General features: G+C 44.7%; 2 protein-coding genes across 3 annotated transcripts in view; one reads left to right on the forward strand and one right to left on the reverse strand.

Annotated features, from left to right (window-relative positions):
* CLPX (caseinolytic mitochondrial matrix peptidase chaperone subunit X) overlaps positions 1-1,424 on the reverse strand; it is a 480,932-nt gene extending 479,508 nt beyond the window's left edge. Inside the window, exon 1 of one of the 2 annotated variants that reach the window (XM_078683091.1) lies at positions 1,163-1,424. In XM_078683091.1, coding sequence (XP_078539217.1) covers positions 1,163-1,229 — 67 coding nt within the window. In that variant the 5' untranslated portion in view covers positions 1,230-1,424. The remainder of the gene's footprint in view (positions 1-1,162) is intronic. The other variant, XM_078683090.1, reaches the window with a different exon arrangement.
* Positions 1,425-1,907: 483 nt separating this feature from the next.
* Positions 1,908-13,241, forward strand: part of SPG21 (SPG21 abhydrolase domain containing, maspardin) — a 328,125-nt gene continuing 316,791 nt past the window's right edge. Inside the window, exon 1 of the mRNA XM_078683092.1 lies at positions 1,908-2,198. The gene's annotated coding sequence lies outside the window, so the exon portion shown is untranslated. The remainder of the gene's footprint in view (positions 2,199-13,241) is intronic.

Raw genomic sequence — 13,241 nt, forward strand, 5'->3', positions numbered from 1 at the left:
CTCCTTTTCTTATCTTTTGGAATCTGTGCTCTCTGTTGTTTGCTGCTGCTTTTGCAGGTCAATCCCCTAATCTAGCATGTATCTTTTGCGAAAATCCCCCATGTCTGCTGAAAAACAAATGCTTTATCTTAAACATCACTAACGTAAGGGGGAGGCTAGGGAGTCAATTGAACCCGCGCTGTGTCATTTTGGGCCAATCTGACTTGGAATTTAAATCATTCCCGAATATGGAAACAATTAATGTACACTAGTATTTATATTAGTTTTGGAGAGACCGAGGCCTATCTTTCAGCCTGTTTGATTAATATGATGTATTTCCACGTAATACAGCTTCAAAGATTGGAGTAGAACAGAGTGGAGTAAAGTAGAGTATTGTAGGGTGGAGTGATATAAAGTGTCAGAAGGAGGTGGCGTGGAGTGGCGTAAAGTGTCGTAGCATAGAGGGGAGTAGATATCGTAGAGTGAAGTGGGTGTCACGCATCATAACTTGGGTTGGCCTGGACTCGAAGACAATCATGCAGTGACTGAGGATCTGGTCAGATAGGTCAATGTTTGGGGCCCTGTATTATGGCCTGGAGGGTCGGTTTGTACTGTCGATTTCCCTGATATTAACAGAACGTGTATTAGTGCGCACATTCACCCAGGAGGGTATCTTGGCGCTGAATAACAGATGTTAACACAAACACTGCCTGTGACAAGCACAAATGCATGCAGACTCCCATGCCTTACAAATGTGGGACAGTTTTTTTTAAGCTATCTGATTAGTTAATGGGGTCACGTTTACTTCGGTGCCTGAGCCCATATTCGGTTCCAGTCCGGCCCTCATGATAACATTTAAGTTTTGTCAAGTACGACATATAATTAATATAGAATCAGTTCGAAGCTAGGGGCTGCTTCTTTTCGCAATTTAGATTCAGGCAGTGACTCCCTTCAACACTTTGTATAGGTATTCTAGGCACTCAGTACTTGTCTTCCTTCGAAAACAACATTAGACTGGCATAAACTCTACCAGAGCCCTTATCATTATTGACCTACCAGCCCTCCCTCTACACATGCAAACTTCTAGGGGTTCTCCGTGACCTCCGTAGGTTAGCAGCCCTATTAGTATAATAAAACATAATAAATATATTAGGGGACTCCTGTCCCTATATGCCCACATCACCTCTCTGCGTTGGGACTAGTGAAGAGCGGAGGATGCGGGCCGCGCTCGAGCCCCGACAGGAGGCCATGGCCCACTAGGGCCTCGCAGTTGCTTAACGTCGACCCCCAGGTGGTACTCTCCTGGCCACCCGTAGTGACGCGCAGTTCCCCTTCACTGTCCCTTGAGCCAGCCCGGGAGCAACAGACCTGACCTGTCAGCTGTATGGCGTCAGGCCCTACGTCACTCTACCATCAGGACGCCCGAAAGAGGCCCGTGCGTCAAGACCATAGCAAACCACGGGTAGAAGAGTAAAGCAGCTTTGTTGTACCTTGGAGAAGCGTAGCAGCCACTTTGAAGTAAGTTATATTCATCTGTATATTAAGGCTATGGGAACATAACTCTCACTAATTAAAATGAGTAATTACTACTTTCCAGACCATTTAACTCTTTACTTTATGACGTTAGTGTAATTTTTAATGTGTACACTTTGAATATAGACCCCCACCTTCACAAAGTTTTACAAACTTGTGTATTATAAACATTTATGACACCAATATGATCAAACGTTGTCTTACATTTGAATTTGCTTCGAGTGGAGGTTACGAATCCAAGTCAATAACTTCATTCTCCAATGGCCGCCGCTTCTCTTTTTGACTGAAGCTCTTGTGTAATGTAGTCCTCCTTTAGTTTCCACAGCAGGCAATAATATTCCGCCCCCTCCCCGCAGCCCATGGAGATAAACAGAGACAGGGGAACTATGTACGGAACATCTGGACTATCACTTCCGGATCGGGAAGAATTTTTCTTCCGGGTAGTAAGACTGTTTCGCTCATGGGAGTCATATTTTCTAACCAATTGCAGTTTTTGTGTTACGAAGGTCCTCTTAGTAACGCCTATTCGTTTGGCAATCCGTATTAGCTATCTGTCTCATTGCCCCGCAGTGCCTCGCTAATTGGTTGGAGTCCTATACATGGTGAAGGGAAAGCCGTTGGAGGGGAACGCAAAACTGCCAAAAGAAGGCATTCCGGATATTAACTTCTGTATCAGGAGGTGGGAGGTAAGGCTTGTGTCTTGGAATCTCCCGTTTGATGCGGGGATATTCGTGTTACTGTGAAACCGGGTGACAGGTGTAATAAATGGAGTTAATGGGGAAATGAAAACTGAAACGGGAAAGGATGTTTATAAACTGGGTTAGCTAGCACAGAAGTGAAGGATTAACTAAAACTCTGAAGGTAGAATACATGGAAGTATTGACGTCAATCGGTTGGCTTTTGAGAGCGCCAAAGGCTTATACGTTTATTAACGCTGAGAGCACATAACAAATTGACAGTAGCATCGGAAGCTTAACTCGCTCTGAGAAAACCTATTGGAAGAGAATCTTGGCTGCCAAGTCAGTGTTCAGTATGATTATATGTGACATGTTCACACTTGCAATGCTTGTGTATGGTATTGCTCCTTAAGTCACTTTTGTGCATTGTATTGTTTTATAAAGAGACATACAAAATTATAACACATGAACTCGCTGAAAATATTTGAGGGGGCGCAATACACTATATAGACAGGGCATAACCTCCTTGTTTTTCCGCACCCGTGTACTTACTGGTTCGAGATATCGCCTTTGCACAGAAATGCCAGGTTATTTATCAGTAGATATAGTTATTTTTGAGGATTACCCAAACAGCTGGTCTTCACGACCAACCTATCTCGAAACCCAATGAAACAGCAGAGTAGTCCTGCTTAGTCTTTTTTAGTGCACAAAAGACGACTTACATTTATGTGGAAAACAATGAATATAATATGAATGAATGGCCTAAAAAGCACACCCTGCAATGCTTTCAGGACTTGCGGCAGATCCCACAGTGGCACTGTAGGTCTAGACCTAGAAGTAGCAACATTTTCCAATAGTCTGACCACCAGATCTAAATACTTGCTAGACTCTCTAAACTCTCTAATGGCTGCCCACTGAGCCCTTAAAGTAGTCCAAGCCAACTATTTTTGGAACCCTCCTAGCAGGAACTGTAGGAACAAGGACATTTCACATTCTACCGGAGATAGGGATCTAGAAAAACCCCTTTCCTCAAAATGTTTCTAGTGTTTGTAGTAGGACTTCAAAGGGGAGGGGTGTCTGGAAACCTTGACGATTTCTGCTAAGTGTTATGGTACCACTCTCCTTTGAAGCCCGAGCCTCTTAACCTCCAAACCGACATGGCTAACTTCTGCAGTGCAAGGCTACCACGTGATCTGAGAGGATGGGGAGACAACCTAAATCTCTAATGGAAAAGAAATGCCATGGTATTTTGAAGAAGAAATCAAGAGCGGTGGGGCCAAAATGGGATTATCACTTTCACTTCTGCTGTTACCCTCTAAAACGTTATGTGTAGAGAAGAGATGCGTGGAGTAGGTGGTAATTGATATAAAAGTTGATGAGGCAAAGGTGAAGAAAGTGCACTTACTCCTCATGCCTCTGGATCCTGATATTGCTTCTTGAGTGTCTTCATGGGAAGCAAACTGTAGTTTGAAGGGTTTCCTAAATCTCTGGTCTACTTGGACAAAAACCTGAGTAGTGAGAGACCGAGTCTGGAATGACATAAAGTTTGTCTGGCAGTACATTTCTCTTTACATTATGTAAATTCCCTTTAGGGAAAGGAGATGATTCTCTGTCTGTACCCCACTCATCCACCTTCTGGGTAATCACATGATGATGTTCGATGTTCTCCTTGAAATCTGTCAGCACCTGATCAATTTCAGATAATTCTCTTCAATTTTATGACCTCAGTCTGGCCTTTGTTGACCACCTTTCCTGAGTTTTATTGATCAACAACGTTGTCACCATGTAACTGTTGTATTTATTTTCCCCTGACTGTACTATAAGTGAAAACCCTTGCTCAAGGACTCTGGCTTTAGCTTCCACTGGAATCTCCTTATTCTACTTTATTGAAGAAGGTCCCCAATATTTCGGTACGTGTGACCAGAGTGGTCTCATATGAATTTTTGTCCATGTACTAGGAATATACAAGATGCCATGTGTCCTGTCCTGTACCTTCATCTACAATCTTGCTTGCGCTGTTGCTCAGGATAATAGAGATGAGCATAACTCGTAATCTTGCCCCTCTCTTCTACAGCAGAAACACCATGCCAATGCCCATCCTGAAATGTGCTTTGATAAATACTCTGTCCAGGGAAGGATTCAGCCTGTAGTTTTCCAGATTGATCATTACACTGTGATGTTGTAGACCGCCTTTCATTACATTGTATCCCTTCATCACCTCCTCCTTTGAGCATGGAGATGCCAGTTCTCCAGGTATGGAAGACTATTGCAGCCCTGCAGATGTAATTGTGCCACAAAGGAGGCCGTCATTTTTGTAAACGCTCTTGTAAAAGAGCAATACCTGACACTGATAGTGCTTCTTCTTTTAAAAAAACAAAGAAAAGTTCTCAGATTAAATATTCCCTTGCGAAGGAAAATATGTAAATAAGCATCCATCAAGTCCCTTGTGATCATGAAATATTTGATTGGAATCAAAGGCATTATCCGCTGTAATGTCTGCATCTGGAATGGAATTCTCTTTATTCACCTGTTCACCCCTATAACATCTGTAATCAATTAGAATTGTCCTGAAGATTTGAAGACCAAGAATATGAACTTATATACTTCCCTGCCCCTCTCCTCTCTGAATCGGAATAACAGCCCTTTTCACAATCTGATTGTGAATTGCTGCCCACGTTTGCTCCACCTGGCCCACATTTTCATATTGATACGCATTGCCTATATGCGGTGTTAAGTTAGCATGAGCTTATTAGAAGATTCAACGCCATTCTTCCTGTCTGCTCCTTTTGCACACGACACATAAACTGTTGTTATAGCTTTGAGCCTAGTAGAGCGCTTTGGATTCACACGAGAATAATTTGTTATTACTCTGATATCAGCTTTGCTTAGTGAACTGTGTCTGTACACTGAGTGCTGAAGCCTTCAAGGATAACTCGACACAGTGATTGTTGTGAGGTCTGATCTTCGCACCTTCCTAGACATAACATACATACAGCGGCAGCCAAATTCTGGCTTTAGGCACGTTTTATATTGCTTCACGCAGCGCACCCACACACACTTGATGGTGCTTCGCATGCAGAGAGCTGGTGGAAGATGATGTGATCCCTTACCACTAGGATCTTGAGGTATGGGGCCGCCCTGCTAAAACCCAATGAGACCTTCTTAGATACAATATATTATGCTAGATAGGGAGGGTGAGAATCAGGTGTTGTTAAACCCGATTCATTTCAGCATTTTATCATGTTGTCCCCTTGTGTATTCTATGGACTAGTAACTATTATTTTGCTTATAATATGTTTGCTGGTATTATCTAAGATACTGCGTTTGAGAACCCTGCATTAGTGAATAAACATTTCAAATATGCTTGCGTCCTCATTTACTCCTTATTTTGAATTGAAATGATTGTATAACGAAAGAGTGTTCATGTGTTCCACGTTACCCGAGGTAATCTAAGTCCATGTTCTGGTTTGTCTAAGCATTGGGAGTTTGTAATGACCAATGAGACACACTGTAGCTAGTCAGGTAAGGGGATTTTGGGTACTTGGGTAAGTTTTGGCACACCCTAACTTACTGAGGTTCCAGGTCTCTATGCACAGTTCTGTAGGAGAACAGGATCCCTGCTACATGACGCCCAGCGTTTCGGTGGTCTTATTACATGACACTTGAGTAGTACATCTTTCGATTCTTAACCCCTTCACTGTCATTTCCGGAAAACGGTGGTGTCGGAAAAACCTACCTATTTTTATAAATAGGTCTTTTCAAGCTTGAATCTTTCTAAACGGTTTCCTTGAATTACAACCCAGTTGTGCTACAAAGTTTACTTTGTTCTTTTACCACCCTGTGTCGTTATGGCCGCGGTGGACATTCCGCAGCATAGCCGCATTGCGGTGCGCAACCATTTGCTGCAGTATAATGTTCCCGTGGATGGCATGGCGGTGATAATGGTGGTGAGTGCAGAGGTGGCTTACCCTTACGAGATATTTTACTCGTGGGTGACCTTCCCGGCTGTGGACGGAACTTCAGGTGTGTTCCACACGTACACTCCCACTGCTGTGCCCAATGAATATACTCCGTATAGAACACAGGAAGTACCTATAGATACTTGGCAGCATCGCGTTTGGTGGCGCCCTCCCCCAGACTTTAGCAGCTCCGAGGTTAGGTCCTTTGTCCATTCCGGGCGCAAATTGGCCGGTTTTGGCTGGATTTACTCCTCATCCTCAACACGGCAATTGTACGGTTGTTGAGCTAAGGAGACTAGATGTAGTCTCGATTAGCGTTATTCGGTCGTTGGTACAATACATAACCCGTAGTCTCCCGGGCGGGGCCACGGGTGGTGCTGCGCTTCCTGCAGGACAGTGCGGCATGAAGCTCAGTCCCGTGATGGTCAATGCAGTGATGGGCAAGATAAGGATGATTTTCCTTTCTGGCTTGCCGAGAAATTTGACCAGCTGGAAGCAGCATTTCCTAACACGACTCCTGGTGAAAAACACAGGATTCTTACGATAAGCTTACCTAAAGACTTGGCCCCTGAAATCGGTGACTGTGAGACCTGGGGTAGAACATTTGCGGCGGTCTATGTGAGGTGTTACGGCACTCCGTCTATGACTGTCCTGCCTACGGTCCTTAAACGTGTTCAGGATGAGCACGGACCCGAGGCTGCGGTTGAATTGGGTATGCGCCTATGTGGCACCTTTGATGTGGTTTGCGATCTCATACTTGCTAATGTCAAGGGAGATGCAGTGAACTTTCAAGTAGCCAATGCTTTGCAGGCGCTCCCCGATGCCGAAAACCCCCATCAGTTAGCGAGGATTATTGTGGCGGCTTATAAAACCGTGGGCCGCAATAGTAGGGGTCCAAAGCCATTTTCTATTAAAGAGAAAAACAAACCCCAAGGGAAGAAGTCAGAGACTGATGTCCAGCCAAAGTCCAAATAACAAAATTGGCCTAAAAAACAAAAATGGGGAAAGCAACAGCATCAAAAACAGGAGTCCCGTCCTGCGTCTCCATTGCCTGCCCCCACAGAACGTGTTTATGACTTGCGCGATCGCGTGAAGATTAAATCACCTGATCGATTTCAGGTTTCTGATCAACGCTCTCCTCGTTCTTTTCAGGATTCATCGGCCTCGGCGACCGGTGGTGGAGGAGGCGGCAGGGGTCGGGGTGGCCAGCAAGGACGCGACCAGCCCCGCCCGAAAGACAGTGCAGGGAAGCAGGACGGCTCTACACCAAAGAGACCCCAGTTTCAAAAGAAGAAAGTCGCCGCTTTAACAGCGAGATATGCCACAGATAGTGAGAACGCGGCTTCGGAATCTGACATGGGCTCTGACCTTGCTAGACAGCTGAAAAAGTTACAGTCTTGATGGGATTTTTGAATTTCGGGAGAACATACATTCATGAATATGCCCAGCGTATCACGCCTTTGTATGCTTTGATACAACCAACTTTTACCAAATCAAACTGACTGCCTGAGCACTCAGCTATCCTGCAATCTTTGCAGGCAGACCTGCTCGCTTCTAAATTCTTGCTGACACGTGACAACCACACCAACCTGGTGATAAGAATCATCCCTGGTACGGTGGGTTTCACTTACCTGACTTTTAACGAAGGAGACACAGTACCTATTGCTTACAAGTCACACTTGTACACTTCGGCTGAAATGCGATTTTCCACTGGGGAGAAAGTTTTGATGGCTGTACAGATGGCGATTCGTAAGGAACGTGCTCTGTCACAGGGAAAACGCATGTTGTTTGTTACACCTTGTCCGGCGTAAGAGGCAGTTACGAAAGCCAGTGTACCTAATACAAAAGCTTTGCACCCTCGGTGGATACAATGGGCTGCTTCACTGACGTCCTCGGATGTCACGTTTATTTTTGATGCCTCCTTACAGTCTCAGGAGTATTTACAGTATGAATTTGTTCATCCAGCTCCTTTAGCAATGAGGCCTTTGGAGGATTTCCATTGCATCATTTACACTGATGGTTCGGCGCATGTTGTGCATGGCTCTAAACACGCCTACGTTTCCGCATGCGTCATTGTGGTCGGTACCATGGTGAAGGACGAGTTCAAGTCCAAGGTCATGCACATGCAGACTCTAGGGGACTGCACCGCACAATTGGCAGAGCTTCGTGCTCTGATGCTTTCATTAGAGTACGCTGATCCTGGTGTGACGACTTATTGTGAGTGATTCTTACAATGAGAACTTGTTCTTTTGGATTCAGAATGACTTTCGTGATTCCAAGGGTAGCACAATAAAACATAAAATGATCTGGGTCCGAGTGGCTGAGCTTAAAGAGCGGTTACCACTTGTGTTTGTAATTCATACTCTGGGTCATCAGCGCGTTGGAGTACACGCTGTTGGCAACTCGCTTGCTGATGAGGCAGCGAAATCTGCAGTATCGACATATTTAGTTACAGCGGTTACACGGTCCAAAAGTAAGATTGATGATGATATCTTGGCGGCTATTGCTGCTACTGAGAAGGGAGGTAAATATCCTGCGAGGTTCCCTTCGAAGTACACATACCACTTAAGTCCCGATAAGGTTCCTTATGTGAAAATTCCTGATGTTGGGGAGAGGTTGATTCCCAACTCGGACCACAGGAATACATTGATCACAGCGGCACATGAAGGTGTTGCGTCTGCACATGTGGGCGTTTCGGCCACTGTATCTCAGTTACAACAGCGTTTCTGTTGGCGGGGACTGTACAAACAGACGCGCGATTATGTCCTTCAATGTGACATTTGCCAGTAAATTAAGCCTTCAACTGCTGCGCGTCCGCCACAGACTCAGTTGTACATATCTAATAAGCCTCTAGGATGCGTTTATTTAGATCACTGCGGTCCTTTTTCTTCTGATACTGCGTATATGTACATCTTAGTAGCAGTTGATTCATGCACACGCTTTGTCAGGGTCTGGCCCCACCGCAGCGCTGATTCACGGACTGTCATCCGAGATTTGCGCGTCTTTTTAGGGATTTTTGCCTGTGGTACCTTCCATTCGGATCAGGGTCCGGCTTTCGCCTCTAAGGCGTATAAGGATGCCATGATTTCGATGGGGGTCCAAGTCAAGTTTTCGTCTCCGTACAGTCCTGAGTGTAATAGTGTAGTGGAACGAATGAACCGTGACTTAAAGCAATCTTTGACAGCCCGAGTTATAGGCACTGGCAGGAACTGTCTAGCCCATCTCAATGGCGTGCAGCGTGCTCTTAATAATCTCCCTAGAAGGTCTCTGGGTGGGCGGACCCCATACGAAATGCTCTTTGGTATCAAGATGTATGTACCGGACCTTGACGGTCTAGACTCGGTGGCTAGCGCTGCCTCCTTTGACGTAGATGAACATTGCAATGTTTTACAGACTCTACAAAAGACAAGAGACAGTCTTGCAAAGGAACATTTGCCCTCCACTTCGGATGATGCGTTGCAGATCCCGGTAGTTGGCTGGCTACCCCAAGTTGGAGAACTGGTTCGGGAGAAGATCGAGAACAAGAAAGAATTTGGTCCCTCCCACCGAGCTCCGGTTCCTGTGCTTGGTGTGAAGGGCACAAGAACAGTCATTTTACCACCACTTCCAGGTCATAAGGAAAACAGGTTTATCTCTATTGACAATGTCAAGATACACAGATTGGCCAATTTTTCTTAGTATGACACCGGCAGTCTCCTGTCCTTCAATTGTGAGAAATTCAGTTTTGGCCACTGCTTCTAATCCTGAGCCGGAGGTGGCCATTGAGATGCCTACAATTTCCAGTCCTTTAACCCCTCCCATGCTCGTGACGGAACCGTTCCGTCACGAGCCTCGGGTGGGCTGTGCTGGTGACGGAACGGTTCCGTCACGGCCCACTCGCCGTGCCTGCGCGGCGCGTATTCCGCGCCTGCGCTGACGTTCTAATGAGTGGGCGGGTCCGTGACGGAACCGTTCCGTCACAAGCACAGCTCACCCGAGGGCCGTGACGGAGCATTTCCGTCACGAGCACAGGACCGCCGCGCGGCCCCGCCTCCCCCATAGCGCTGCTGCGGAATAGCCGCCGCAGCGAAGGGGTTAAAGTACATTGCCTGGTACTAACCTTGATGAAATTGACTACACTTACCCAACTGACTTATCGATGCCTGATTTGCAAACACGTTTGGCCACAGAATCCAGATTTTCATTTGACACTGTCTCGCACACATCAGGAAAGCCCTCTCGGATTGCAGTATATACAAGTTTATTTAAAAAACATTTTTTGATTCCTCCATGGACATATATTTGGCTGGTGCTTTTTTCAATTTACCTTTTTATGTCGATTGGTTTTGTGTTTTATTTTTTTCGGCTAGTCAACGGACACTATGTCGAAGAGAGAACATGCATTCGACATCTAAACGGAACTTTGGCACCCCTTTCCTCCTCACATTCTGTCCACAGACTGAAGAGAGACTTGACATTTGTTATCATCACTGCTTGGCCTGTCCTAAATGGGATTGTATGGGATCCTGTTAAATTTCAAATCCATGGCCCTACTGAAGTCATTAATGTCCCTAATGTGCTTGGAGTTAACATGGGAGATGTGGTGAAACAAAACATACGTTCTGATGATTGGGATGTTCAGGCCGTGGAGGCATTGTTTTCTGATTTGAAATATTATGCTGCCTTTGATGCTGAAGATTTATATTTAGATTCTGCTAATTATGGTGATTTATATTGCTTCCAACATTTTGGCAACCACTTTTTACACAAAACTAGTTCCAGAAGAAATACTGTAAATTATACACAGTGGGAGCATTGCCCCGCTCCTTTACAAGACAGTTCCAGTACATTTTTGAAAAAGTACACTTATTTTACCGACTTTAATCAGTCCAATCCCGCTTCATTTTATTTTAAAATGACAGCAAAATCCGAGTCCAAGGTTAGACTTACCGATACTAAGTTATTGTATTCGAAGTCCTTCCTAGACCAGTTAGCTGTTGGAGGCTACGAATTGTGGAAGGAGACGATTGACCTTAAATCAATTTGGGGTTCTAAAAGTTGGCAGGTGCAAGGCACTGAGGCTTCGCACCGTGCATGTCTCATCCCGAATCATATGTTATTTTTGAACTGTACCCTTTCTCAAACAACATGCTTTGGATTGGCTTCTACTAAAAAATTGAATACTCCTTCCATACCTGATCTAGAAGATTATTCAGGTTGGGGTAATTCTACAAAATTTTCCATTAGGGAATTGCAAACTCTGTTGCATAACTCGATCTTTAATATATCAAGTTTGGATCCCAATGGTTGGCTGTTGTGGCACAGAAGTGCTGATTCGTGCCAACATCGTTATCTGGGTTTAGCTGATGGCTTCAAACAAATAAGGGCCGATCCCCGTTTTGAGAATGACCATTCTGTCACCACTTATTCAATAGGCAAATTATGTCAGAATTGGCTCCAACATTCTACCTTGGCATCAGTTAAACTGCATCTATCTAAACTAACGGGTGATGTTGATTTAAATGATTTTATAAAAGGCCCGGCTAGTGGTAGATCAAAAAGATGGATATATGCTGTTTATAATGAAATTTGGAAAACATCACAGATTGAAGCGGCTACCCGCCTTAGGGCTATTGATCCAGCTAACTTGGAGAAAGTGCTTGCAGTTGTAGATAATTGCATTAACACACTTTCTTCCTGCATTTACACATTGGATAATATTGTATCGTCTGTTGTTGATATTGTGCAAGATTAAGTGTCTGTGTTATACCATGGTCAAAATCAATTGCGTTCCATTATGCAGTTTGCATGGACCCTGCAGACGCTTAAGGCCGGAAAAGTGCCTTGGACTTACATGAATGTCTCCTCTCTTTTTGCCCCTTTTAATTTGACAGAAAAGCAACGTTTGCTTTCAATGAGAGATGCATCTTTTTCCATGATACACATTGAAAAGTTGGAGTCTTTAACATTCTCTGTGGCAGAGAACACGGCTGCGACGTGGCTTATCCAGGGTTTAATTACGTTACCGTTTGCTTTATTAAAATTTACCAACTGTTTGAAATATTTAGCCATTGGTAGATACGAGCCACTGGGTAGTTCATACCTCCATGAAGCCTGGTCGCTTCCTTTTACTTACAGATGCCTTAGGGAAGGGAGGGAAGTTTATCTCAAGGGTGAAGAGTGCACAGAAACGCCTGATCACTCATTAATGTGTAGACATATCCAATTGCACGGTTCTTGCAACCAAGAACAGCCTAATTTAGCCTGTGTTTTGAAAGGTACTCCCGTTCCCGCAATAGTCCCGACTTTCACTTTACTGGCAAACGGCAGCTATTTACTTTTAAATAATGAAGATTGTTGTGGGCTATTAAAAGGCGTCGCTTGTGTGGTTACAGTATCTGAACGTGTGGTGTGCTGTAAAAATGTTTTGTATCCTCCTCCTCATGGGAACTCGGATGTTTCCATCTGGCCGCGAATTCCAACCTTAAGAGCAGAGTTCAATGGAATGTGTAGAATAAGAGCCCTATTGTCACAAAAAGAGGTTGCTCTGACTTCGGCTCGTGAAACATTTGTCCTTTACATTGCCAACACCCGCACAGAGGTGCAAGCCTTATTAAATACTGACCTACCGTTGCATTTCAGTGAACTGATTCATACAATCTTTAACGCGTCCACCACTTCAGGCCTTGCAATTTTTTTTAAAATAGTAAGCAGCGGTCTTGTGACTTCCGTGTGTACAGCCTGTCTTTCATTGCCTGAGCTGCGATTTCGATTGGGCCCTGGATTTGTGTCTCTGCAAGATGGTTTCTCCTGACGTGGGTTTTAATCATCTCTTGAGTCCCTTAGTTACTCACGAGTTGCTTTGTTCCGACGAAAGGATTATGGCCTTGGCAGCGATGCATGGAGTACTGGGTCGTTGGAATGTATTTGCAGCGGCGCAAGATTTCTTGGCACATAGCTTCATTGAGAACCCACCGAGTTGTCCTCTGATGGTGCTAGAGGCTCCGGTAATTGAAGAGCATGAATGTTCTTTCCCGCTATTGAATTGGATGGCTGATTTGTTTTCTGATGATAACAGTGACTTCCTTTTGGAAGCTGTTGCTTCTTATTTTGC

This window comes from Lissotriton helveticus, chromosome 3_1 (genome assembly GCF_964261635.1).
Source record: "Lissotriton helveticus chromosome 3_1, aLisHel1.1, whole genome shotgun sequence".
NCBI lineage: Eukaryota > Metazoa > Chordata > Amphibia > Caudata > Salamandridae > Lissotriton > Lissotriton helveticus.